The sequence below is a fragment of the Mustela erminea genome, chromosome 15, assembly GCF_009829155.1.
Source record: "Mustela erminea isolate mMusErm1 chromosome 15, mMusErm1.Pri, whole genome shotgun sequence".
In the NCBI taxonomy this organism is placed as follows: domain Eukaryota; kingdom Metazoa; phylum Chordata; class Mammalia; order Carnivora; family Mustelidae; genus Mustela; species Mustela erminea.
The window spans coordinates 21,271,905-21,299,000 of NC_045628.1; the positions used below are offsets into that span (position 1 = coordinate 21,271,905).

The following is a 27,096-nucleotide window of genomic DNA, read 5'->3' on the forward strand; positions in this document are numbered from 1 at the left end:
TTGATCCCAGGACCCTGAGATCATGACTTGAGCTGAAGGCAGAGGCTTAACCCACTGAGCTGCCCAGGCACCCCAAGGGTCAACTAGTTCTATTTTCATATCACAAACTTGCATAATAGCTAAATAAATATTGCTGGACATGGTGCTTTTACTGACCAGCTATCAGTGTTACATGTACTTTGAGAAGTTTATTCCAATTATATACAGGCGATTAATGCCACGGAATGAAGTGATCAGGCAAACATTCCTAAAGAGCTTCTAGAGTATAGATTTAAAACCTTAGAAAAGCTGTTCTGGCATACTCCTAAGTCCTGATTGGAGCAAGGGGGATCTTAGGACACCTAAGGGCACCCTACAAGGAGGCCTCGAGTCAGGAAGGAAGGTTCGGGTTGCTAGTTCCCTGTAAATGAAGGGGAAATAGCACCTCCTTTGAGCTATTCCTGCAAGGCTGGTGCAGGGGCCTGCTGCTTCCCTGGACTCCCTCTTCCTTGCTGAGATTTGAGAGTTTGAATCTTTTTAAGAGAAATCTTTTGCTAAGATGGATTTCAAAATGAGACAAAATGATAAACCTATTTCCTTCACCACTTGGGCTTCTGGAATGGCCTTACTTCCAGTTTCTTGGGTTTGTTTCCAGTTGTTAATAAAGCATTGGAACAAGAAAACAAATACAGTGATTGGAGGGAAAATGTAAAACCCAAATAATTTCACAAAAAATTATCCAAGTTTTAGAACCATCACGTGTCTCCGACCTGGTTAGCATTTAAAAAAAAAAAATCCTTTTTATGTTTAATGTAAGAAAATACAAGATTTAAACAGATAGTTGAAAATGTGTGTACACAGATCCACAAATATTGATCTTTAAAAAAAAGGTCAAACAGAAGTGTAACTCAGCTTCAGGGATCATTAGAATGTGTTATTTTTCTGTTTTTATATCATTCTGCAAAGAAATAAAGCATTTAGAAAATATTGTATAAAAAGGTAGTAGAGTAGAAAAGGACAAGTTATCTGCAGATGGTATTTTGTGTACATAGAACTTAAAGAAATCAGTCGATAGAAAAGCAGAATGTCTATCTTATAACCACTCATCCAGATACAAACATTTTTTCCTTCAATGCAAAAAGTGACCACCCTACATTTTATATCAATAGAAAGTAGTGAAAAGTTTAATAAAAAACATTCAAAATATATGTTATAAATCAACAAAAACATTACAAAAGAGAAATACACAAGAATGACAGACCAGCTCTTAAGGAGTTCTAGAATGCTCTGGTTAGATCTTAGAAGTTACTAGGAGATAACATATTGACTAGTAATTACTACTTCAAGTTCTCAGCATTTTAAGCATATTGCTTCTTAAATTAACAATTTTTTTTTCAAATTAGAGTTTATTTTCTGGGATTTTAAGCAACACAGGCTTAATATCTTACAATGCTTACTCTTTATATATTTAAGTGTAGGATCAATATACTACTTCCAGAAATTAAACACAAGAAAACATGGATCAACAGCTTTATATATGCACAATTTTAGTACTAGTTTTAAGGATTTATGGGAGATTGAGGTTATAACTTAAGTGTATCTCTAACAGACTTTGATCAAGAAAATTGGAAATAATTTCAATGCTAATAAGAGTTCAAACAAACATGATCGATTTAAATATTAGAAAGTTTGGGGTTTTAATATTTAATATTCACTACCTAATGTTTAGAAAGCTAGGTACACTGGGACATATATGTCATCTATTCCCTCCTCCCTTCCACTCAATCACCTCCCATGAGCACAAATATACAGAACAAAATTTTAAAGGAAACACTAATTTAGGATTTCAGAGTTTGAATACTAAAGTACTGTTTACTTATAAACTTCTTTAAATGATGTATGAATTAAGTTCATGATTATAATAATCAAGTCTTACCTCTAGTCTATAAAACTTGTGAAATTTAACTTGAAGATTAACTTGAAGATGGAATTAGTGTTTTCAAACACTTTTAATAGATCACATGCAGACATTTACCCCTAAAATACTGAAAGCTGAGTGCAATACAGTATGCTCAAACCATTCACTAACTGGCACATTAAAGCAAGTATTTTTAATGAAAAATAGAAGTTATTAAATTAGGATTCACTTTTGGAGAAAGAATCCTTGATTTTAACTGGATTTGTTTTTAATGAAATATAAGTAACACAGAATATATTATTAATTGAATCCTAGTGATTCAGTATTTTTATTTTATTTTATTCAGTATTTTATTTTTATATATTAAGAAACTGGCTCACTATAAGCCTCACTATGTAAATACTCCATGGTCACTTGCATCCAGACTAATGGGCCATAACATCTCTACGTTAGGTGTTCTCAGCCGTTACCTTCTCTTGGAGGGGATGGTGTGAGGGGAGGGGCTATATATGTAATATCACCACACAGAAGCTCTGGGTTTGAGACGAGGTTAAGGGTTTTTAAAAGCTAACCAAGTGATTCTGACTTGCAACCAAGCTAGATGTACTTCTGAGATTGACATCTCAGAAGTAGTAGATCCCTACTTCACATCTCCCAAGTGCAAGTTTTTTACCTTCCTTAAAATATGAATAGTGCCCATTCGTGGAGAGGACAACAACCATTTTGACGTGGAATAACTAATTTGTTGATAGAATTTTGTTTCAAGTATTGAAGTATACTAATACATGTGGCAGTTGGTCTATGGCCATGAGCAGTAGAAACTCAAATTATCTCAAGATTAAAGAAAATAAACAAAGCCCCACATAAATCTCTATGCATTATACAGGGTTGGGAATGAAAAAGCTAATAGCTGCTCTAGAGATGAGCTATTATATGACCTCAGGCTACAGAGGCTCTCTAATAACATCTCTGCTTTTTCCTAAAGTCTATTCTATTTCTCTCTACACACTGGTTTCCCTTATTTTCTCAGTTGATAGTCCCTCATTTAACTTACCCATTTATACAATTTGATTGGCCAAGCAGATTCTTGTTATTAGGTCAGTTTCATTAGATCAGGGGCTCAGCTCCAGTCTACTCAGCTGGGGTAGTGGCAAGGCCCATAGTCACCAAGATGCCATCCACATGAGTGGGGAAGACTCCCCCAGAAGCCACCAGTGGTGAATGAGTGAGGACACTCACCTTCCAGCAAGCACAAGACAGTCCAAGGCTTTCAGAGTGACACTGGATATCCAATTTAAAACTTTGGCAACGTTAGCAATTAACATGAGGATTAGTAAACCTGATTTTACCAGAATGTTTTCCATGAAATTATCATGTCTATGAGACTACAGGTTCTTTTGGAAGCATGAATGTAACGGAGCAGTTCTGTCTTCTGAAAGGTGTGAGTTCTGTCAAATCATGTTATTCAATTATGTGCAAAATAAAGGCTGCAAATGGATAGTTGGCATAGCAACTATGTACATGATCTCCCAAATTTCAGCTTATTTCTGAAAAAGAAAGAAAAAAAAAAGCCCTCATCCTTAAATCATGAACATTCTTTCACCTCACTGAGATCTACATTAACCTATCTAACCTATCTATACTATCTATACTGTATGCACATTGCATACAGGTTCTTATAACTTTATAGCAAGTTATTGTTTGCTCCATTATATTGTACATGTGAATCCTCAATTTTCCCATTTAAACACCAGCCAATAGCAGTTACAAGATCCTGAGGTTTAGGAGGACATACTGGCATATAGATAAACCATTTAAGTTTTTCCCCCTCTCATTAAAATTTAATTTTAACGTAGGTCAAATAGAGCCTCTTTTTAACCATTTGTTTTGAAATTATTCATTCTTAAGAGATTATATTGTAATGCCATAATTTTGCCAAACTGTATAACTGTCTATTTATTCAATAGGTCTTGATCATGCAATAGCTCCAAAATAATCATTAACTCAGTTAAAAAGTTGTTCAAGTGCTTCACTTTTGCTTTAATAATCAATTTACAAGAAATACAGGACATATGCGGAACATATGATAAGGGGGCTTGAATTGTAAAAATCCAGACTGTGGGAAACTGAAGGACAACAAATGGGTTTGTTCTTTAACCGCAAAAAAATAGGAGGGAGAGAAAAAGATCTACAGTAAACTTAATGAGCAAGTTTACCAATTTTAACTTGTGGACTATATTTGTATTCTTCTTTGAAAAAAAAATCAAAACTGTTTAAGATGTGAAAATTTAAACACTGAATATTCAATGATTAACTTAGATCTATAGCAACCTTGAAAATTTTCATCAACATTGATCAGAATAAACATTTCCCATTCTCCCAAAGGACAATTTCTAGTATTCAGTAAGATCTTACCTAAGAACTCCAAAATTCCATTACAAAATCAGGTAAGTAATCTAACAGAGGTTTCCTAACTACTGTAATATTTGTTAACTGCATCAAGCAAGTCCTTTCACTAAATCTTCTCTATGTGTTGCTTGGGAAAATTTCTGCTCATGTCCAACACCATCTGGTCTGGAAGGTGTTCCAAGCAGTAAACTGCTGTAGGGAGCAACTCATCTTCCCTATGGGGGGTAGTTTTAAAAGACAAGGAAAAAGATAAACGTAGTACATAATTTACTAGCTATTTCATGTCTACAGCCAGCTAGAGTTTCTATACACCTAGATACATATGTAATTACTTACCATATCATTAGGTTATATATCTCCAATAAAAAGTTCAGGGAAATGTCCTAATGTTTTCTAAGCTATAACAGAAGCTATATAGAAATCAATGAAACAAGATGGGATTGGGAGGGAGACAAAACATAAGTGACTCTTAATCTCACAAAACAAACTGAGGGTTGCTGCGGGGAGGGGGTTTGGGAGAAGGGGGTGGGATTATGGACATTGGGGAGGGTATGTGCTTTGGTGAGTGCTGTGAAGTGTGTAAACCTGGTGATTCACAGACCTGTACCCCTGGGGATAAAAATATATGTTTATAAAAAATAAAAAATTAATTAAAAAAAAAAAAAGAAATCTAAAATGAACATCAAAATTCAAACTCTACTCTTTAAAATTCAGAGTGGAGACCCAAATTCTAATTTACTTGCCCAGGGTCACAGCCAGGACTAGATTCCAAATTCTAATCCTAGAGCATTATTTTCCCAACATGATATTGCTTATTTTAAAGCTCTAAATGTGATCTATCATCTGATTTTGGCTAGGAGAGAATAGAGGAAATCAAATTCCAGAACAGTTCTGTATTAAATACCTTCCTAGTAAAATGCCACCTGGGTAGCTTTAGAAAGTACTACACTTCAAGAAGGGAAAAAAAAAAAAAAAAAAAAAAAAAAAAAAAAAAAAAAAAAAAAGGCTAACTTTATATTTAACCCATTAACTAACTTGTGTAATCACATAGTCCATTGCCATTTAATCAGGACAGCTAATTGCCATAACTCAGAGGTTAGCTTAACTAGGTCACTACTCTTCCTGGGAATCAGCTTCATCAAATTCGTAAGATGCGCCTTAATCATCTAGATGATTCTAGTAGATGATACATTCATCCAGTAGATGATGTATTTCTGATTCTGTATTGTAAAATACAGGATTTTTTCAGGTTACTTTTCATTCTAAGAAGTTTTAAGGAGTAAGCTTCACATTATAATTAGCAAGTAGTTATCCTGTAATTAAGTCAGAATTCATCTTCTGTAAACTGCAATACTCCAATGGACAGAATTGGCTTTTCCACAACAGGCTGCCCAGAAAGCTGCCAGGATGACTTTTTGAAATAAATCCCCTGTTTAAAATCTTTCTGTGGCCTCCCCAGCACCTATTGAATCAAGTCCACACTCCTCAATGTCCTATGAAACATGGTATCCTGGCTTCCATCAGTCTGCCTTTACTTCATAAACCACTTTATACAAACTGTAACAGTTTATGCTGTAATTTAAAACAGGTAAAGTTCCTTAGTGGTCTCTGTTAAGTATAAAATATGAATGGATTATAGAACATAATCAGTTAAAAAGTTGTTGTATTTGAGCCACCCAGACTCAAATGTTAGCCTCTTTTACTAACTAGAAAGTCACAAAGCCAATCCGTATTCTGTAAGTAGACAAACTCCTGCCAGTATCCATGAGATGAACCTGGAAAGTGAATAGAGTTTCTTCCCTTTGTCTAATCGTCTTGATAAGGTATTCTTGTAATGCACCTATCTTTAAATGTGGGTTTGTCTTTTCCAAAGATTTAGCAGAAATACAAGTTCATACAAGTTAAAAATCTACATGCCAGATGTTCTGTTTGCCAAGATACAGCAGTGAACAAATGTCCCTGTCCCCTGTGCTCATACTTTGTTAGAGGATATGGACTATACATCAATAAATGTGTCAGATCAAAGCTTAGAAGAAAAAAAGCAGCATAAGGAAGATAATGATGTTTCAGAAGTCAGCAAAGACTTCTCTGATAAGGTGGTATCTCCTTTGAACCTGAGAATAAGAAAGCCAGTTATGCAGGTATCTGGGGAAAGATCAGAGAACTGAGCAAAGGCTCTGAGTGGGAATGTGCTAGCTTAAGAGAGCAAGAAGGGGGCAGAGCACGGCTTGAGTGGTGTGGGCAAGTGAGAAGAGCAGATGAGAAATCTGAGCGAGTGTGGGGATGGGGTTGGGGTGAAAGCGCAGCATATCCTATAGGACACTGTGGCAGTCAGTTATAACCAAGACACCCTATTAAGTGTCTTCCATAACTTCTCTTCATAGCAATTCTAGGAAATTTGGCTTCATGGTCTACACACTTCAAATTATTTATCATCTTTACATGTCTTGTGTATGTGTATATATTTCAGAAATAAATCCATTTTAAGTTTCCTATTATGCAGGACTAATGCTGATGGACTTTGTTAAATGGTGAAACAATCTGGTTTCTGCTGAATAAGAATTTAGGACCTACTGCAAAGATAGGGTAGGCCCAGAAATGGAGATTTTAGCCACCTACAGAAGCAAGCTTGTAAGGTTTTTCTAGAAAGCTATTCTCTACTGTAAAATTGATATTTAGCCACTAAAAACAGAAATAAAGTTGAACTTAGTTTTTAGTAAGTCAATGAAATGGAGTCTAGTTAATCATAAATTTGCTGGGTGCATTTTTGAAATACACTGCCCATCTGTGCATTACACTTTTTAGTGAGCCTCCAAAAATGCACTGGTGCAATATTTTTAGGCTCCTGTTTGAGTACACTCCTTCATTTTTAGGATATTTTGGCAAAGATAGACGTTACTATTGCTCTTAAGATGGTCTTAAAAGGAAAATATGCACCAGCATAATCTTAAGAAATTATAATTAAACTGCTACTTATAACCTTCCTACCTTTCTAAATAAAATAGAATGTGTAAAATGAAAGCCCAAGTTCCTGAAGGATATTAAAAGTCCGTTTAATGCACCAGTCATAAATTTTAAGTGGATCACATGGAATTTATCTTGCGTGTTGTAAATATAGAAGTGCAGTGAACTACTACACTGTTCACTTACAGAATAATTGTTACATAACTAGCAATTTTCAGGTCTTCACCATGATAGGACTAATGCAAACAAAACCATTTACTTTACATATGTATGCCCAATACCAGAAGAAACACATGGGTGAGCTACCACTTAACCACTACTATTTTAGTTTAATATAATCAAGATTGTTTACAATTTTCAAAATGTTTAACTGAAAATACTTCATAGGCAAGTACTAAACAATGTGATTGTTTCCTTTCTTCCAGATAGCTGGTAAGGGGTTTCAAGAATTATGTTGAATTGACTGGATAAATCACGGTAGAATGAGTGTTATCACTGGTACAGCATTTTGTCTCCACTGAAAAGAGCTAGAAGCATTTGACAGAACCTCAAAAGAGACCCAGGTATAGCAACAGTACCTTCAGCCGCAAGGTGAACAGAAAGTATTCACAGCTAACACTCGTAACTTCCTAAAAATACCACAGATTATAACTGATATTTGAAAGAAAATCTGTTCAATATTTCTTCATTTTATTTTTATTAATGGCAAATATTGGAGTACCAACAGTGAGACTGTGGCTCTACCTTCTCATTTAATCCTACTGAGCTTCCGTGAAATAATTCATCTTATTCTGAGGAAATGGAAGCTCAACAAGTTCAACTTGACCTCACTTATTAGTCAGCTCAGGACACTGTAACAAGAACTGCTTAAGACTGGGTGCCTTAAGTTTTCTCTGTTCTGGAGGCTAGAAGTGTCGGGTACTTCTAAAAACTAGAAGTAAATAAATGTGAAGAGTAGCAATCCAGAATTAAAGCTTCAAATGGTCTTGAAACCTCTCTTGCGTACTCTTTAAAATCCATTACCACCTATATCTTGATGCTTCCTCATTTAGATCTAGCCAAGTGTTTTCTACAAGAAACCAAAGATTCTAGTGACCGGCTATAATCACCCTACATGAGACACTTGATTTTTGTAGGGTGGTTTCTGTATTTATTAATACAAGTATTGAACACTCTTGAAAGTGAGTTTTGGGTGTAAACTAGAGGCCCTAGGAGCTCAGAGTTTTTTTTTAAAAAATACTCAATTTAGATAGGAATACTGAAAAACAAAGAATAGGGCAGATCTCTATAAAGCAAAGGAACAAATACAACCCTGTCAGACACAAAATTTTGGAAGGCCTAACGAAAGGCTCACAAATTGTTATAGCATCCTACGCATGCTCTTAGACACTGTAGAAGATCTAGGCTAGTTAACATTTTAAGCAGTCTCACCTTTTTTATTTGCTTGAAAATAGTTTTCAGGAGCAAAGACCTGTCCTCCCCACACACTGGAATTCAACCAAAACAAAGTTTAATAAGAGGCATAATATTAAATGCCAATGTAACCTTTGAAATACTAAGAATCATCTTTGCTAAGAACACACAATATGCCTTTAAAATTAAGTCAAAGCAGACACGCCAATTACATTTACTCAAATTATCCCAGTGTAAGATAAACATTCGGTTAAAAGAACTCTACGTGCCTATTCAGTGATTTGCAATCTCAGGCTTATACTGGACTAAAAATAAGTTACATAGTCCATCTTTTCCCACAAAATTTTAACAGTGAGCTAATGCATTACTTCTTTCAAACATCCTTGTAGGGTTTTTTAAATTTTTTAATTTAAATTCAATTTAGTTAACATATACTGTATTATTAGTTTCAGAGGGAGAATTTAGTGATTCTTCAGCTCATGTAAAATCCAATGTTCATTACACAAAGTGCCCTCCCTAATGCCCATCACCCAATTACCCAATCCTCCACCCCACACCCCTCTAGCAACTCTTAGTTTCCTGTAGTCTCTTATGGTTTGCTTCCCTCTCGGTTTTTATCTTATTTTTTTCTTCTCTTCCCTTATGTTCATCTGTTTTCTTAAATTCCATGTGGGAGTGGAATCATATGGTCCTTTTCTTTTCTCTGACTGACTTGTTTTACTTAGCCTAATCCCCTCTAGTTCCATTTTTATAGGTTCAAATTATTTAATTACTTCAGATTGCCTCAACGCAATTCATTCAATATTTCTCATTGTCATCTACTAAAATACATCTTAGAAATGTTAACCCACTGGTCAACACAATTCATTCAATATCTCTTATATATTGCCATCTACTGAAACACATCTTAGGAACATTACCCAGTGGTCAGTTTTACCCCCATAAAATAAATGGGTATGTATAGGACATTTTTGGATGCTACAGGTATTGGCTGCTGATGAGTGAGGAAGGTGGAAGTGCTACTAACATCAGGTGGGAGATAAGACAGGGCCACTATTAAACATCCCACAAACAGCCCTCCCAAAACAAAGAAAGTACCAATGATGCTGAGGTTTAGAAAACTTGGGTTAACACTGGAATTATGCTAATGCAGCAGGCACAGAGCTAATTACTACAAATACAAAGAACATGGATTTTGGAGTTCCAGGGATGGCTTCCATCCTTGGCTCCATCATTTACTAACAATGCTATCTTAGGCAAATTGCCTAATTGCTCGGTTGCAAAACCATTAAAACCATTCCATCTCAGTTACTGTGAGGAACACAGGAGGTACTACATGCAAAGCTCCTAGGACAGTGACCAGGAATCAACAGATGAAGAATCAAAAGGTAACTGTCACAGTAAGGAGGAGCCCAAGGAGACAGTCCCTCGGATGGGATCCTGGAACAGAAGGAGCTTAGATAAAGGCTGAAAAAAAATCTAAGTTATAGACTCCAGTTAATAATCATATAACAGTATTAGTTTATTCTGATGTACCCCACTAATGTAAGACGTTAATAAAAAATATGTACTAATTTCATGTTTCCTAAATCTCAGTCTATCCTGAAATTTTAAAATGGAAAAGGAAGTATGGTATTTCCTTCTTCTGATTGACAGAGTCTTCACCCTCAAGAAATTTTTCCTTTACTTACTCCTACTATCAAGATGAGGTCAAACTCCAAACAGTATTTAACCAACTAGAGATGATCAGAAGGAGATAAGATGTGACACATAACAGAGCTTTAAACTCTCTCAAAAGCTAAGTCCTACAATATTTAGGATAGAAGAATTTATAGACTATTTCCCAAAAGAGGTTTCAAAACATTACAGAAGTGTCAAGGTAAATAAAAAGGGCTACATTACTCAACAGTAACCAAAACCTCATGAAAAATAAATATAAAAGGCGGTTATATTTGTTAAAACTGAATTCCTTGACTGAGTGGGGGGAAAACCTTCCTAGACTGCTATTCCAAGACTGCAACACATTTACTAGATACTATTTTGCTAGCTCAAATTTCACTTTTCTTTATCACATTAGAGAGTTCATGCTGAAGACACACTGCTTCTAAACACCAGGCTACAGACAGGTAAAATAAATGAATCTTTTTCTCAAAACATTTAAAAATTATGTTAGTAAAGTATTGGCCCCTACTCTAAGTCAGATTAAGGAGAGAACACATGTGATGTACTATGAATTCGTCTAGTATCACTTTTTTAGGGAGCTCAAAGAATTAGGTGACAATATAAAGGGAGAACATACACTTTCTTATTGTATTTGTCTACATTTAAAAACCAGTGTCTGAAGTACTGGCTGAAGGCTGGCATTTAGACCTTATTTCGCATTGCTTTTATGTAAGTCAGGTCCCTAATCCTTGTAGCCCCTTTGAAGAAGGCTTACAAAAAGAGCAGCAAAAATACAAAGTCGCTTGCCGGAGTGCACAGAAAAAAAAAGAAAAAAAAAAAAGTGATAGGGGTTTGAGTCAAATTGTGTCAGTGCCAAAATTGGTGGAATCCTAACCCAGGTGCTTGGTGTTTGAAATTAGGGTTTTTGCAGACATGACCACTTTAAAGTGAGGTCATTGCAATGGGCCCTAATTCAATAGGGCTGATGTCCTTACAACAAACATAGAGAAGAAAGCCACATGACAACTGAGTAGAAATCGGAAGGACACAGGTACAAGTGAAGGAATGCCAAGGATTGCCAACAACCACCAGAACTAGGAGGACACAGCTAAGGCTTCCCTTGAACCTTCAGAGGTAATGAAGGCCTGCTGACTCCTTGTTTACAGACTGCTGGCTGCCAGCACTGAGACAGAAGTCTGGTGTTTTAAGCCATTTCGTTAGTGGCACTTTGGCAGCCCTAGGAACCTAACGCAGTAAGAAACCCAGAAACGTTGGCTGCCATAACTATGTCACTAGGACTATAAAGGCAGCCAAATATGGAAGCGGGATTAACACATGCCAGTGGGTAAGGAATCCAACTGTAGTAGGTAAAACAAGGGAGAAACACAGTAAGCCCCACTGTACCCGGTGTGCAGAGGAGAGTGGTCTTTTCCTTGGGTTCATATCTACATGCCAATGCCTCCACTCCTCCAAGATTAACTTGATTTCAAAATACATTCTCTTAGAGCACCTAGGAACCTAGTCACAAATATCCACAGCCTAGAATTTGTATTTCAACTGTAGAAAGACAGGTGCCATGTTTTTCCTTCAGGTAAAATCTAGCAATTTCTTTCACTCACAAAATGAACTTGGAGACATCAAGACTGTTCCTCATTATCACATGAAAGGTTTTGAATTCTTAAGTATTAAAGTATATCCCTTCATTCCCCCAAAACACAAGACAGGCAAAATTCTAAATTTTAAATCATGTGCTTATCCTCAATGGTTCAAATGGGAAAAGGGGTCATTATTAAAAATCTTTCTTAAGTATAAATAGTGGTCCTCTTTAAAATTTTTCAGCATTTTGAAGATTAATAAGAGCACAAGGTAGTACAAATATAAGACTGGGGCCACTAAGATGCGCCCACTCCTCCTAAGCCTTTCAGTAATCACTGTCACCTAGAGGAAGGAGTAACAGTTTAACTCGTGGGCATTTTACAAATGAAAGAGTGTTATTCCTAGATCACCCCAAACTGCAGCCCTGGAAAGGGGGAAGAGTTGCAATTTATTTAAAAGAGAAGGAGCCAACTGTTACCTGAATATCTTAAGCCCTATTGAGTGGGAAACAGCAGGGCTAGGTAGAGAGAGAGAGGTGGCTACCTGACTGGGCTCACTCAAGGGGCTGTGTGTTCAGGCTCACAGAAATCCCAGATATGGAAATGCTGAGGCGTACAAGACCAGAGATAAGGGGATATAATGAGACTAACCAGACTGCCTCCTTTGTCTTAAACCTCGAAGACGAGATCTCTCTATAACAGCTACAGCCGGACTACTGAAAATTACAAAGCCTGAAAGAAAAAGTAAGCTTAGTGCTATCAGTGGTAAAGACGTCAGGAAGATGTAAGTTTCCCAGAGTCAGTTCTCAATAAACGACTTCCAGTGAAAGCCCTCAGTGGCAAGCCATTCAGGACCCCTCGCACTCTAGAGAGCCTTTTTCCTTCCTTTCTGTTCTCACCTTCGCTTAATAAACTTTTTCACTTCGCCCGTTTGTGTTCGCGAGATTCATTCTTCGGCTCCGTGAGACAAGAGCCCTGCAGTCCTGTAACACCATGAACCACCTGTTTATGGAATTGCTGGAATCAGGATTTTAGAACTAACCCTCCAATTCCATTCACTAGTTTGCACATTTGAAGAAATGAAGCCCCTAGGCGAAATGCCCTAAAATGTAACATTTAGTGGGTTGGCAGAATCTACCAACTTCTCTGCTAATGTCCTGTTGGTATTAAAAAGTCAAAAACTGCTATTTGTTAACATATTGCTTACTCACAGTAAGTGCAACTAATGTTTTATGCCAAGTTCCTGACTCTGGAATTTACAGGACAAGCTTCTCATCTTCCCTAGGAAGAAGAGCCTGGGAAAGGAGTTTGATCCCTGAATCCTATCGATCTGGAAAAAAAAAAAAAATGGGACAAGAGCAGCACTGGGTCCCTGGCCATGCTGGTGAGCCAACGCTTATTACTAAGACGGGGGCAAAGAGCTCTACAAATTGCACATATCATCACACCTAATGTTGCAGGACTATGCAAGAGCCTGGCACACAGCGTGCGCAGAGACAAACGCACGAAGCTGGAGCAACAAGCTTTAGCAAAAGCCTGGCCATGAGAGCAATTCAGCAGCGGGAAAGGGAAGCCAGGCTCGTACACCACAGAGACACCAGCCGACGTGTCGCCACTGTGCAGCTTCCAGAAGTGCCAGGGCAGCCTCTTCGCCACGGGTGCCCAGGTCCTGCGGGTGCAGACACGACCCCGCTCCCCACCCACCCCCGCGAGGGAGCCCCAGGGCCTTGGCAGGGTTCGCGAGCACCTACCCGCGCGCGGGCCTCTGCGCTGGGTCTTGGACTGGGTCACGGAAGGGCGATGTCAGCGTGGCCACCATCTCGGAACCCTGGTCGGGGCTGTGCCAACTCCTCAGGCCGAGGCACTGCGGCTTCAGCGTTTCTTTTCCTTTTCTTTCCCCTGACTCCCCTCGGGCTGCCAGTGAATACTCCGGGGAGTGGCTCCCACCACACACTGGCCCTGCCCGCGGGCTGTCCTGGGAGATCCTGGAGCAGAGGGAGGGGACGTCGGATCACGTGCGTGGACGTGAGGCGCGCCAGGTCTTTGTCTCTGGGCTGCCAAGGGGGCCTGCCAGGGCTAAGGGCGGACGCGGGGTGCCTTGGACTGACGCTATTAGAACAAGCAGCGGGGAGAAAGTCCTTCCTACGGCCCGCGCCAACCTGCCCTGCGTTCCCCGGATGGCCATGACCACCCAAGCTCAGGGGTAAGTCCTCAGCCAACTCGGACCCCGTGGGTTCAAACACCGTAATTAACTCTGGGACTGGCCAAACTACTTAACCATAATGGGGGGTGAGGGTGTGTACTGGTTGAACCCCTTCACGGTTCTGTGCCTCAGTAGCCTCTCCTGGTGATGTGAAGGTAATATTCGCTTCCACTTAATAAATCTTTTGTAAGGATTACACAAACTAACCAGTATTTAGGCATTGGGCCTGGAACCTGAGTGCTTAAAAATGGTCATGATAATAAATGTTATTTTTTCACATAGTCCTTCCTGTAAAGAACAAATAAATCCTCATCAGGCCCACAGTGGCAATATCTAGAGGTCCCAGTCCGCATAACCCTAAACCACCACAGGGCTGACTACTAAGGCTATCTGTGTGGTCTCCCAAAGGGATGGTTCTGGGGGACAGCTGAGAGTAAAGGAAGCAGGTAAAATTGTAGGCAGGGAGTCCAGGGAGTCCAGAAATAGGAATTCTCTCTATGAGGATCTGAGAGACCAATACGTAGGTATAAGAGACCAATAATCCACTTGCAAGAGTCTTGGTTGCCCATTTTTTCAAGCTTGAGAATTTTGCAGTCATTTTTAAATACACATAGTATTTTATATATATATATATATATATATATTTTAAAGGATGATGCTAGTGTGATTCAGTTACAGGTTAGAAAGAAGTTCAAGTGGAAGCTCATTATTTACCTTGTGGGTAAAAGCTTCTATATGTGGTTGTTTCATAGAATACATATTGAAAAGCTGTGACCTCAGAGACATGGTGGTGGAGGGGACAGAAATAGGTGCTCCTAACACTGAAAAGTTTGTCAACTAGTAGTTCCTTTAAAAAAAAAAAAAAAAAGTATTCATTTCTTCTGGCAGTAGTAAAACATGACCTTGTTTCTTCCAAGAAATTTTCTTCATATTATGTGGTTGACTATTGCTTCCAGAGATAAGCTAGAACTTAGGACCAGTTTCAGTCACCCAACAGACCATTTGCTTTAGTCTGTTCCATGCTGCATAACTGAATGAATACATGGTCCAACCTCACTACGTAGGAGGAAAAAAGCTCATCCTATTTCTGAAAGCAGATCTTGACAAACAATGATATTGGGTCTTTTGAAAAAGCAGGTGTCTTGTCAGTTCAGGCTGCTATGACAAAATGGCACAGACCGGGTGGTTTATAAACAACTGAAATGTACTTCTCACAGTTCAGAAGGCTGGAAGTCCAGTATCATGGCACTGGCCTGGTTGGTGAGGACCCTTTTCTGAACTGCAGACTTCCTGTTTAAAGTTCACATGGCAAAAAGGGCATGGGATTTCTGCTGGATCCTATTAAGTCAAGCACTAATCCCATTCATCAGATCAGAGCCCAAAGGCCCCACTCCCTAACACCATCATATCAGTCATTAGGATTTCACCATATGAATTGTGGGGGACACAAATAATCAGACCATGACAGCAGGTGACCTTGATGACCATTTTGATGATAGTTTATATAACACTTCAAAGGTTTTTTCACCAGCTTGTGTTGTAGTTTTCTTCCCTGTTTGTAACACTGTAGTTCTTTTCTATCTATCCACACTCTAAGCAATTCCCATATCCTACCTATATCACTGGACAGACTTTTTTCAGGTTATCTTCATAAATTCTTTCTCTGACCACCAATGGTACTTAACAGGTATATTACTCTTCAGACACATGTCATATTTCTTTTAAATAGTAGACTTTATTTTTTTAAAGAAATTTTAGTTTTACAGAAAAACTAAGCAGAAAGGCCAGAGCTGCCATAGGTCACCTCCCTCCTCCCTCATAGATTCCCTTATAATTGATATTTTTATTAACTAAAGCCCATGGTTTATATTAAGGATTCACACTTAGTCTCGTATAGATCCATGAGTCTTGATAAATGGATAATAACATGATCCAACATTATAGTATTATAGATAAAAGTTTCACTATCCTAAAAATATTCATCTCTTCCTTCCTCTACCCAAACCCTGGTAACCACTGAGCTTTAAAATTTTTTTCTATAGTGTTAACTTGCCCATGAGGTCATACAGTTAGAATTATATAGTATGTATCCTTTAAGATTGGCTTCTATCACTTAATAGTATGCATTTAAATTCCTCCATGTCTTTTCATAGCTTAATAGTTCATTTCTTTTTCATATTGAGTAATACTCCCTTGTATAGATAATACCATAGTTTCTTTATCCATTCATCTTCTGAAGGACATCTTGGTTACTTCTAAGTTTGGTAATTATAAATATGTATGTAGGTTTTATCTGGCCATAATTTTTCAGCTCCGGTGGGTGAAAACACAACTGTTGGGCCATATAGTAAGATTGTTTACCTTTGGGGTTCCTGGGTGGCTCAGTGGGTTAGGCCTCTGCCTTCGGCTCAGGTCATGGTCCCAGGGTCCTGGGATCGAGCCCCACATCGGGCTCTCTGCTCAGCAGGGGGCCTGCTCCCCCCACAACCCCACCTGCCTCTCTGCTACTTGTGATCTCCCTCTCTCTCTCTGTCCAATAAATAAATAAAATCTAAAAAAAAATGTTTCCTTAAAAAAAAAAAAAGATTATTTATCTTTATAAGAAACTGAAGGGTGCCTGGGTGGCTCAGTGGGTTAAGCCATTGCCTTCAGCTCAGGTCATGATCTCAGGGTCCTGGGATTGAGTCCCGCATCGGACTCTCTGCTCAGCAGGGAGCCTGCTTTCCTCTCTCTCTCTCTCTGCCTGCCTCTCTGCCTACTTGTGATCTCTCTCTGTCAAATAAATAAATAAAATCGTTAAAAAAAAAAAAAAGAAAAGAAAGAAACTGAAATACTGTCTTCCAAAAGGACTGTTCCATTGTGCCTCTCTACCAGCAGTGAATGATAATTCCTACAGCTCCACATTGTCACCAGCATTTAGTGTTATCAGTGTTTTGTAGTCTAGTCATTCTAGTAGATGTGTAATGCTGTTGAGTAGTTTTAATTTGCCATTCCTAAACGACATAAAGTTGAATATCTTTTCATTTGCTTTTTTTTCTGTGTATCTTCTTTGAAAAGAAATTTACTTTGATCTTTTGCCCTTTTGCCATTGGGCTATTGGTGTTCTTACTGAGTTTTAAGAATTCTCTGTATAATTTGGATACAAGTCCTTTATCAGTTGTGTGTTTTCAAATAGTTTTTCTCAATGTATGATTGTCTTTTCATTCTCTTAACACTGTCCTTCACAGAGCAGAAACTTCAGATTTTAACAAAGTCCCAATTTTTTCCCCCACTTGATATTATATGCAAACCCAAAATAATTTAGATTTTCTCCTGTAGTATCTCCTGGAAGTTTTAAAATTTTGCATTTTAAATGTATGCCTATAATCCACTTAGAGCGATTTTTTAAAAGACAGGTGTGTTTCCTATGCCTGTATTCATTGTTCTCCATGTGGATGTAGTCATTACAGTACTGCTGAAAAACTATTCTTTCTCTGTTGAATTGTCTTTGCTTCATAGCAATATTTGTGTGGGTCTAATTATGGTCTATTCCATTCATTCCATTGGTCTATTTCTCTGTTCTTTTGTCAATACCACTATCTTGACTAATGTAGCTTTATGATGAGTCTTCAATTTCTCTAAAGTGCCAGGGAACAGGTAAAGCAGAGCTTTGTAGACCACAATGAAGAGATGGAATTTTATTTTAAAAATGAAGTAAAGCCATTTAAGAGATTTAAGTGGAAAATGTCATGACCTCATTTATTTGTTTATGTTTTTATTTATCATTTAAAAAAAAAAAAGGTAGCCTTGGTGGTTCAGTTGGTTAAGCAACTGTCTTCAGCTCAGGTCATGATCCTGGGGTCCTGGGATCGAGTCCCACATCAGTCTCCCTGCTTGGATTCTCCCTCTATCCTCTCTCTGTCAAATAAATAAATAAAATCTTTAAAAAAAATTACCCTGGATAATGTTTGGAGAATGGGTAGTGGAGCCAAGAATTTACTATCAGACTGGTTTGGAGGCTTTGAAGCAAGTGGAAACTCCTAGAAGAGTCAGATGTCAGATTAGCTAGACATAAATATCTCCTTTCACATTTCTTCCTGATTCAATAAGCATGGAGTCTGAACTGAAAATAGGAGTTGTGCAGAAAAGATCCGTTCATGAATTCAAGGATCCAAAGGTAAAATTGACAGACTCTGATAGTGTGATATTAAGAGGAAGATGTCAGGCTTAGATCATCTCTAATAGCCTGTAGTTTAACAAACCATGTGCTCCCATTTTTGGTACATTTTACAAGGTTCTTATTAAGCATAAAGAAATGATCTGAGGTTAGTTGAGGAAGATAAGCATAATTAAATGGCCATATTTTTTGCAGGTGTATCCTAAAAGATATTTACTGCATTTTGAATCAAATGTCTAATTAGTTTCTTACTTGTGTGTTTGATAGGCCCATCTGCCTATCTAGGAAATTGAGTCTGGAACATGATTTCCTAAATTGAAAGCTAAATTGACCTCCTCATGTGTTAGGACAGGTTCTTTATCTACCCTTTCCATATTGCCTATTCCCTACTCTTTCCCTACAGTATTTTTAGTAACATAACTTTACCACAGTTAAAATCATACAACAAGTTGAATAAAACATGAGACTGAAATATGAAAGATTAATTTTTTCAAAAGGAAAAGAAACAATAGATGATTTCTTAAGGATGCAGGCTTGGAAACTGTAGAGTTTGTGTTTGAATATCAGCTCCACCAACTGACTGTTGACCTGGATGCTTTTATTTTCATTTATCTTCTTATACATCAGTTTCTTCATGTCTAAAATGGAAATAAAACTAAACAGCTTCATCCTAATGTTGTTTTGAGAAATAAAACCGTTCTACAAATCTCAGTCTTCTTTATGGCCAGGAAGGATGGGAAACTGATTATGGGTAAGTTCTAGAAATGTATTCCACAGCTCATGATGCAGAGGTACCTTTAGATAGGATGGATTTAACAACCATACTAAGGACAATAGGGATTCTTGCTTAAGGGAGGATGGATGCAACATTTGGTATGCATGATACAATCTACATCCTACTAAGTAATGTCTTACATGCAGATGTTCTGGAGTTCTTGGAATCATCAAGGTTCTACTGATTTTAAGTCTAACCCATCTGGCCACAATTTCCCCAAACCCACACAACTGCTGCCCAGAATCTCCAGACCCCTTTACCTAAATTTAACAGAAGACAGGCAAAGGGACAAGTTCAAAGAGAAGGAGACCCATGCCATATGGATTTCAAAAGGTTTTTATTCCTTAGGCTTAATATGAATAGGAGGTAACACATCATTCATCTAAATGACCTGATGGCATTGGGCCTGGAGACTTGTGGAAAAACAGCTACTCACATAGTAGAACGATGAGCCTACACTTTTTGGAGTATTTCATCGAAGTGATGGAAGTAAATACTTTGGTTCCCTGGGCTCTTCAGTACTGACCAGAGTAGCTGAAATCCCAGTCATTTCATGATATTTCATGATATTGTCTAGTATTTTCTTGAGCTGGCTAGAGAGCAGTTCTTGGCCCCAGTTGTGACCTTTATATAGATGCCTGGAGACAAAAGAAGCGGTCCTTGAGTCTCACTCGCCTGCAGCTCCCTACCCTCTGGATGAGGAGGCATGTGTTGGGAGGTGAGGGTAACTTTGTCTATAATTTTTCCTAAAGGCTAGGATGGGACGAAATTATCAAAACAAAATCCACAAGGCATTCTTCCTCCATGCGTTAGAGAAACATTACATAGACTATAAAGGGCTACTGGTATTTCTGGAGGAATTCTACAAATATTTCCCTATGATGATAAGATTGTTTTAGGAATGGTAACAATAACACAGCAAAATTATTGAACAATAGCAATGCATCCAAATTCTGGAGTCTGTTCCCATCCATGTTCAATACTTGTATTAGTTTGCTAGGTCTATCATAACAAAGTTCCACAGACAGGGTGGCCTAAATTTATTTTTTTTGCAGTTCTGAAGGCTAGAAGTCTAAGATCAAGTTGTTGGAAGGTTTGTTTATTCTGAGACCTTTCTTCCTGGCATTCAGACAGCCACATTATCACTGGGTCCTCAAATGGACTTTACTTTGTATATGTATGCCTCCTGGTGTTTATTTGTTGCTAATAAGGACACAAATTATAACAGATTAGGGCCCCACCAATATGACTCAATTTAACATTAATTCCCCTATCTTTAAAGCCCTATCTCTAATATAGTTATATTCTGTAGTACTTGGAATTAGATCCTCAACTTAGGAATTTTAGGGAGACATATTTCAGCCCATTACCCTACCTAACGACCATGCCAGCTTGATATGGGGCACCTATCCTTGCATTGACCAAGGAACATATTGCCAACAACCGTCCATAACAGTGAGACTTATCCCTAGAAAAATAGCTTTTATTGCCCTAGTAGGAAAGCTGGAGGCTAAATCTGCAGTGACTTCAAGCTTTAAGAGTAATGGCAGCCTAGAGTTTAGAAAACTGGAAACATTATGGTGGTGTTCTTCAGAAGCCTCACCTAGATTGATAATTTAGAGAAGTATAGGTACAGTTAAGATGTGCTTGACTGTACTCCTTAGTCTTCTTGTGGCTCTCATCTTTCCATCTGAGTCTTACTGTTAGTATCTCTGGTTTTATTCCAGAAATCTTAAAGCATATTTCTGACCAACTTGAATAAAGATCCACAGGAACTGTATGCTAAGTATATCTATTTGAAATGAAACAGCAAAATGAAATGACAGTAAGAATAATTCGCACATTTTGCTGCTTGTTCAGAGTCTTCTAAGAAAGATACATATTTACCAAGTCATAACAATAATAGATAGCATTTGTTAAGTAACTACCTTGTGTAAGGATTTTTTCAAGATTTTTACAAGTATTGTCTTTACAACAGCACTGTGCTTTAGATTGTCTTATTATCTTCATTTTATGATGAGAAAATTGTGTAGGAGAGATATTTTAAAACTTGCCCAAGTGTAAAAAGCTAACAAGAGGTAGGGTTGTAATTACGATTCAGTCAGATTGGTTAAGAGTCATCATGAGCTCTTTGTGCCTCCTTCCTGATTACAAAAGAAGACATATTTATGTTTAAGTTTTTCTCTTTTAGTTAAATACTAATTACACAAAATGGACTTACAAAAAGAAGCAAGGAAAGGGAACCTGCCCTCAACACCTCTGAATGTTTAGTATTGGGTTTCAAGAGACTAAAAATTTTGAAATACAAATACATACTCATGAAAAAAGCTTAAAATTTGACATTTTGGATGCCTGGGATGAAATATGCTCTGAAAACTGGGGGAAAAATTAAAGATCTTAAACCGAAGAAATACTGAGGAAATGCCTCTATAAAATACAAAGAACACAGGTATATTTGTACTTCCCCCTAGGAAGTATGTTCTATGGCTATTACTTTAATCTAAACCACCTTCTTCCCCCAGCACACATGTAATGTCAATCAATATGGCTTCCCCTGCCACCAGGGGAATTCCAGCAGAACTGATTTCATAATTCCAGTTTTTTTTTTTTTTTTAATCTTTCTAGCGATTGGCACTGACTGATTTGTGTTAAATGAATGTTCAGAGGTCATTTTAAATAAGTCTTCCAGGGGCACCTGGGTGGCTCAGTGGGTTAAGCCTCTGCCTTCGGCTCAGGTCATGATCCCAGTGTCCTGGGATCGAGCCCCGCATCTGGCTCTCTGCTCAGCGGGGAGCCTGCTTCCTCCTCTCTCTCTCTCTGCCTGCCTCTCTGCCTACTTGTGGTCTCTGTCTGTCAAATAAATAAATAAAATCTTTAAAAAAAAATAAGTCTTCCATTTCTGAAGCAAACAAAAACAAACAATATAAACAAACCAAATGAGGCAATGTACAAATCCATATAGTGAAAACATGTACTCATGCACACATAACCTCATCTTTAAAGCAAACTCCCCAGGGTTACTTTCTTTTCTGCACTTGGAGTGAATTCATGACCGTTAATGACTGCATCATATTTAAAAGGAGACAGTGCAATGTAAGCTACCTGAATTCTAAAAAGATCATCAAAAACTGGAAATTTATATTACTGATATACCTGCTATTCATATAGCAAAGAAAATCTTTTTTATATATTTTTAAATTAGAGACATTAAAAATGAAACATAGTATTTATTTTTATGTTTGTTTTCAGCAAACTGATATAGAAGAAACAATGAACCACGTGTGTGAGTAGAAAAAATAAACACTAGGCTAAGAACGTAAAGAGAAAACCCTTAGGAGGCATGAGCACGTGCAACAGCTAGAACGAGAAATCACCTTAGGAATAGAAAAGACTTTGAAATCCTCTGAGTGTATGTCCTTCAGTGCTATTTTCTATTGTTTTGATTTTTATTGTTGAAGTGTTCAGTTGATCCAGGTAAAAAACAGACCTGAGTAACCTGTTATGTCATGTACAAATGGTTCTTGCATGACAACATGGTTTTAGAAATCCTCAGTAAAATTATTTTGTGTTGCCAGTTAGTACATTGCTGATCTGCTCACATTCTGTAGTTGCATTATAATTCCCTCATGTGTATAATAAGGCAACTAACTCATATGATTCGTAAGACCTTAGTCACTAACATCTATTCTTCAATCTTCTTAAATTCAAGTGTGTCATTTTACATGAGACTGCTTTCTGTAAATAATATGTTTAGCAGAGCCAGGGTAGACACAACCCACTGGATACAAACAATATAGCATTACTGCTATAAGCTAATATTTATATAATTTTTCTTTTCTTTTTTTTTTTTAAAGATTTTATTTATTTTTTTTGCCAGAGAGAGAGAGCACAAACAGAGGAAATGACAGGCAGAGGGAGAGAAAGAAGCAGGCTCCCGTTGAGCAGAGAGCCCAATGTGGGACTCAATCCCAGGACCCTGGGACCATGACCTGAGCTGAAGACAGAGGCTTAACCCTCTGAGCCACCCAGGTGCCCCTATAATTTTTCTTTTTATATATGGGTTTTGATTAATCTTTTGTTTTTATTTTTCCCATGACTTGCACCTCTTCCCTTCCTGAGCCCTCCTCTGTATTAAAAACTTACCATCCTTTTCCTTGGATAAATTGTATGTGATAAGTATATAACATGGCATGGATACACTGTAATTTAGTCTTTTACTTATTTACCGGCTTTCATCTTTACTTATTTTTCTTTATTATGAATACATGTTCATTAAATATCTTTTTAAAAAAGCCTATATCTATTTGTACTTAATTTAGGAGTTGAGACTTTACACTTCTTCGAAGCTACCACAAACCCAAAATATTTATCTGGCCATTTACAGAAAAATTTTAGTAACTCTTGCTTAGAATCTCATAGTTGGATTTTTAAAAAGATCACTTTCTCCTTTCATTCTTAAAGTGAAGTTTGAGATGAAATTAAGATGTATTTAAGCCCCAGAATTTTTTTTTTTTTTAGAGGACTGAGTAGGGTTCTTATTATTTTTAGAGATTGTTGGTGTGTGTGGGGTGTGACAGAGAGAGAAAGAGAGAGAGAGAGAGAGAGAGAAGTTTTTGGTTTTATACAGCTCACTGGTCTCCTTAGGTACTCTTTGTATGTTTTGTTTTGTTTTACTTTGTTTTACAGTTTATTTTCACTAAGTGTATGTTCTGATTATTCTACCTGATTACCCTTTCTCTAGCTGGTGGGCCTCCTTTTGTGGCCTATTATCTATCTTCTAGGTTCCTAGAAACTCAGGTTTGTTTGTAAGTGGGCCTTCTCACTGTTGAAACCCTGAAAGTATGGAGATGAGAGAGTCCGGTTCTATAAGCTTGAATCATAGGTCAGGCTGTCACCACTCTGCTGAGTCCCCTGAAGGAAACCTCACTGTTCTCCAAAATCCCCATGTTCTTGTAGTGGCAAAATAGGAAAGTCTGAGCCTGCAAGCTCAGCAACAATTTATACTTTCTTTTTTTAAATGAGATGTTAAGGTGAACGAACAGTTACATATATTCCTTTACTTCAGCCTGGGGAGCCAAAGGTCAAAGTCTTTGTTGAATACGGTCTTCCAGCCCATTTCCAGTACCTTGAAGATATTCTCCACCAGTTCTACCCATGCTTCAACTGCGTGCAGCTGCCCAAAGATCATAACATTTATTGTATGATAAAAGGGAAGTACCATAGAATTGGGATTGGAGGGAAATGGAACCATGTTCTAGAATCCCTGCACACATGTCAGAAGCTTTTAAGTATGTTGTCTCAATTTAATCTCTACAGCATTATTTTGGAAAGAAATGTCAGGGTTTATATAACAAATACAGAGAAGTTGAGGGTAGACAACCTAGGACTTTCCCTAGATATTAATGACAATAAAAATAACCCAAGCCCCTTAACAATTTATTTTCCAATATGTTAGTTCTCACCAGGAGAGATTAGTTTCATAAAATCCTGTTTCTAATAAAATTCCAGAATCCATTTTCAGAGATTTATTTTAGTCGTTTTTCTTTCTATAGCAGAAGAGCTTGTTTAAACATCACACCAATTAATATATAAGTTTTGTCATGTATGTGAAAAAAGTTAGGAATTCTATTTGACATAAAGAATGCAGTATGCCAAAAATAGAAATCATGCGTTTCATTGCTCTAAGTGTTTAATTAAGTGAATTATATTATCAAGCTCTACTGTTAAGATTAGAATATAGTTTATTTCCAACTAGTTCTATCTTCAGGCAACTTTTTTTTACCCAGAAAGGTGCCCTAAGGAAAGAAGTCAGTGGAAGAAAATGTCTCAGTTCTCTTTAAGATAGCCACCTCCCCTCTGCTATCATGTACAGTATACAGTACACAGTATATATTTCATTTTGTGTAGCAGACTTTTAAGCCCTGATAACTTATGTATCAAAACGTAAGCCTGAAATATTATAAGACTACCTCTTTATGAATTAGATCCATTTTAAGACCAATACCTAAAGATGGAGACAGTGAGAAAAAGATCCCATGTAATAGATTTGTCATTTTTATGCCCTAGTTCAAAGCTATATGATTTTCTCTATCGCCATCAATTATCTTTCAAAGGCTGTCAAATATGTTCTCTTTTCCTTCCTGTGCAGCTAGAAAATAGAAATAAGAAATTTGATTTTTAAAGGTAGATAAGTTATCAAAGCAGAAATGCCTTTGAATTAGGTCATTCTTCCATAGCATAATGAATTTGAAATCTCCAGTAGAATTTTATAAGGAGCATTTAGCAATACTCAGGGAACGTTGAACATTGGGTATCAGTGAGACTTCGGCTGTAGTCCACACTTTATATAGCAGCCTTAACATTAGCTGAGAGGGGGCAGGTCAGCATCTGATTACACGGTGAGGAAGGATTTCTGTCTTGACAGTAGGTGAGTATCTCTAGTGGTTGTTTGTTCATATTTATCAAAGGCAACTTTTTTTTTTTTTTTTGTCAGACATAGTTTGAGGCAGCGACTGGATAAAGCTTTCAGAGTCACAGAGGTAATAGCTGCATACTTTAGATACTTTTCTGTGCAGTTTGTATAAGCATCAACTCTTTGGTAAGTGATTCTACATAGAGAGATTTTACAATATGTACGAAAGGGATAGAGAGGACTCTTCAACTTGTAATGAATAGAAAACACATTTCCCAATGCAGAGAGAATCAAGCCATGGGAATGATTTTTATCTATTATGCATGTCACATATTGTTCCCAAAATGATTTAAGATTTCTTACAAGGATGCATAAAATGAAAAGATAAGAGTGCCATTTCACACATACAAAAAAAATGATGTAGGAACAAAGTAGCATAAAAAAAATGTCATAATAACCCACAAGTCTACTGTAGATAAACCACAAAAATAGGTCTGACTTGTAAATTAAAAAGCTTGTAAGTTATAAATTTTACAATGCCCATGAGATTCAAACAAAACAATTGCTAAAGAGAAGTGCAGTATACTTTATACGTATATCAGATAAGTTTCTCCCAGGGGGTCCCCCTGAAAAGGACACAGAAATGCAGATGAGTCACGTGTACCCAGAATGTCACATTCTGCTCTTAAGAGCTGAGAATTTCTTTGTGACAGAAACTTAAACCTTTTGAGATAAAGCAGTGTTACGTAACTCATCCCATTTTCTATATAAAAAAATTCCTACAGATTATCTTTATAGGAAAATATTTTTATCAGTGGTTAAATATGTAGCTGTATAGTTAAAAGATATTGCTAAATCCAATTTTAAAATTAATGTCATGTTTAAAAAGCAAGAGACACATCTTACAATAAGATTGGATGCTATTAAATTTCATAATCAGATGTTTTTCTCTTAGGAATTCATTTTAAATTCAGCCTCTTTTTGGCCAAGACACCCCTGCAATACCAGTCTTTAAGTTATGCTTTTGTAATATCTCCCAAATTCCCCCTCATTCCACATTACCACCGCTACCGCTGCCATTCAGGGTCCCATCATCTCTCGTGTGGGCCATTCCTTTAGCTGCTTCTTACATTCTCATTTTCCTATGCTTTGTCTCCTATGGCTTAAGCCAGGCTCCTTTCCACTCCCGGGTTGATCTTTCTAAAGCGCTAATATGTTTATGGCCACCCTTTGTTCAATATTTCAATAGTTTCTATAGTGATTTACATGACACTTTATAATATGTACTTTTGTTTCCTTTCCAGGACTATTTGGAATATCAAACACTCAAACATTTTACCTTTTTCCAGCAACCATCCTGAGCCATGCATACTTCCCAAAATTTGATGATTTTTTTTTCTTCACATTCTCTCTTTCTGTCTTTGCACATCCTGTTATCACTGTTTGAAGTGTCTTTCTTCACCTTAATTTCAGTATGATTGTCACCGTTCCTGGACTCACTTCCCTGGTGCCAACAGTGTGGGTTGGCTTATGTTACGCGGTGTTCTCTTAGTCCCCTGTGTTTTTCATCTCTGTTATAACCCTTATCACTACTCAAGCACCTTACTTCT

The 27,096-nt window shown here is 37.4% G+C and overlaps 1 protein-coding gene across 1 annotated transcript; it reads left to right on the forward strand.

The window, feature by feature from the left end:
• The first annotated feature begins 6,297 nt into the window (after window positions 1-6,297).
• Window positions 6,298-24,278, forward strand: LOC116574048. Its single transcript, XM_032314599.1, has 5 exons — window positions 6,298-6,447; window positions 7,696-7,702; window positions 13,564-14,143; window positions 19,709-19,792; window positions 24,140-24,278. The coding sequence occupies exons 1-5, from the start codon at window positions 6,298-6,300 to the stop codon at window positions 24,276-24,278; spliced, it is 960 nt and encodes a 319-aa protein (XP_032170490.1).
• Window positions 24,279-27,096: the final 2,818 nt, after the last annotated feature.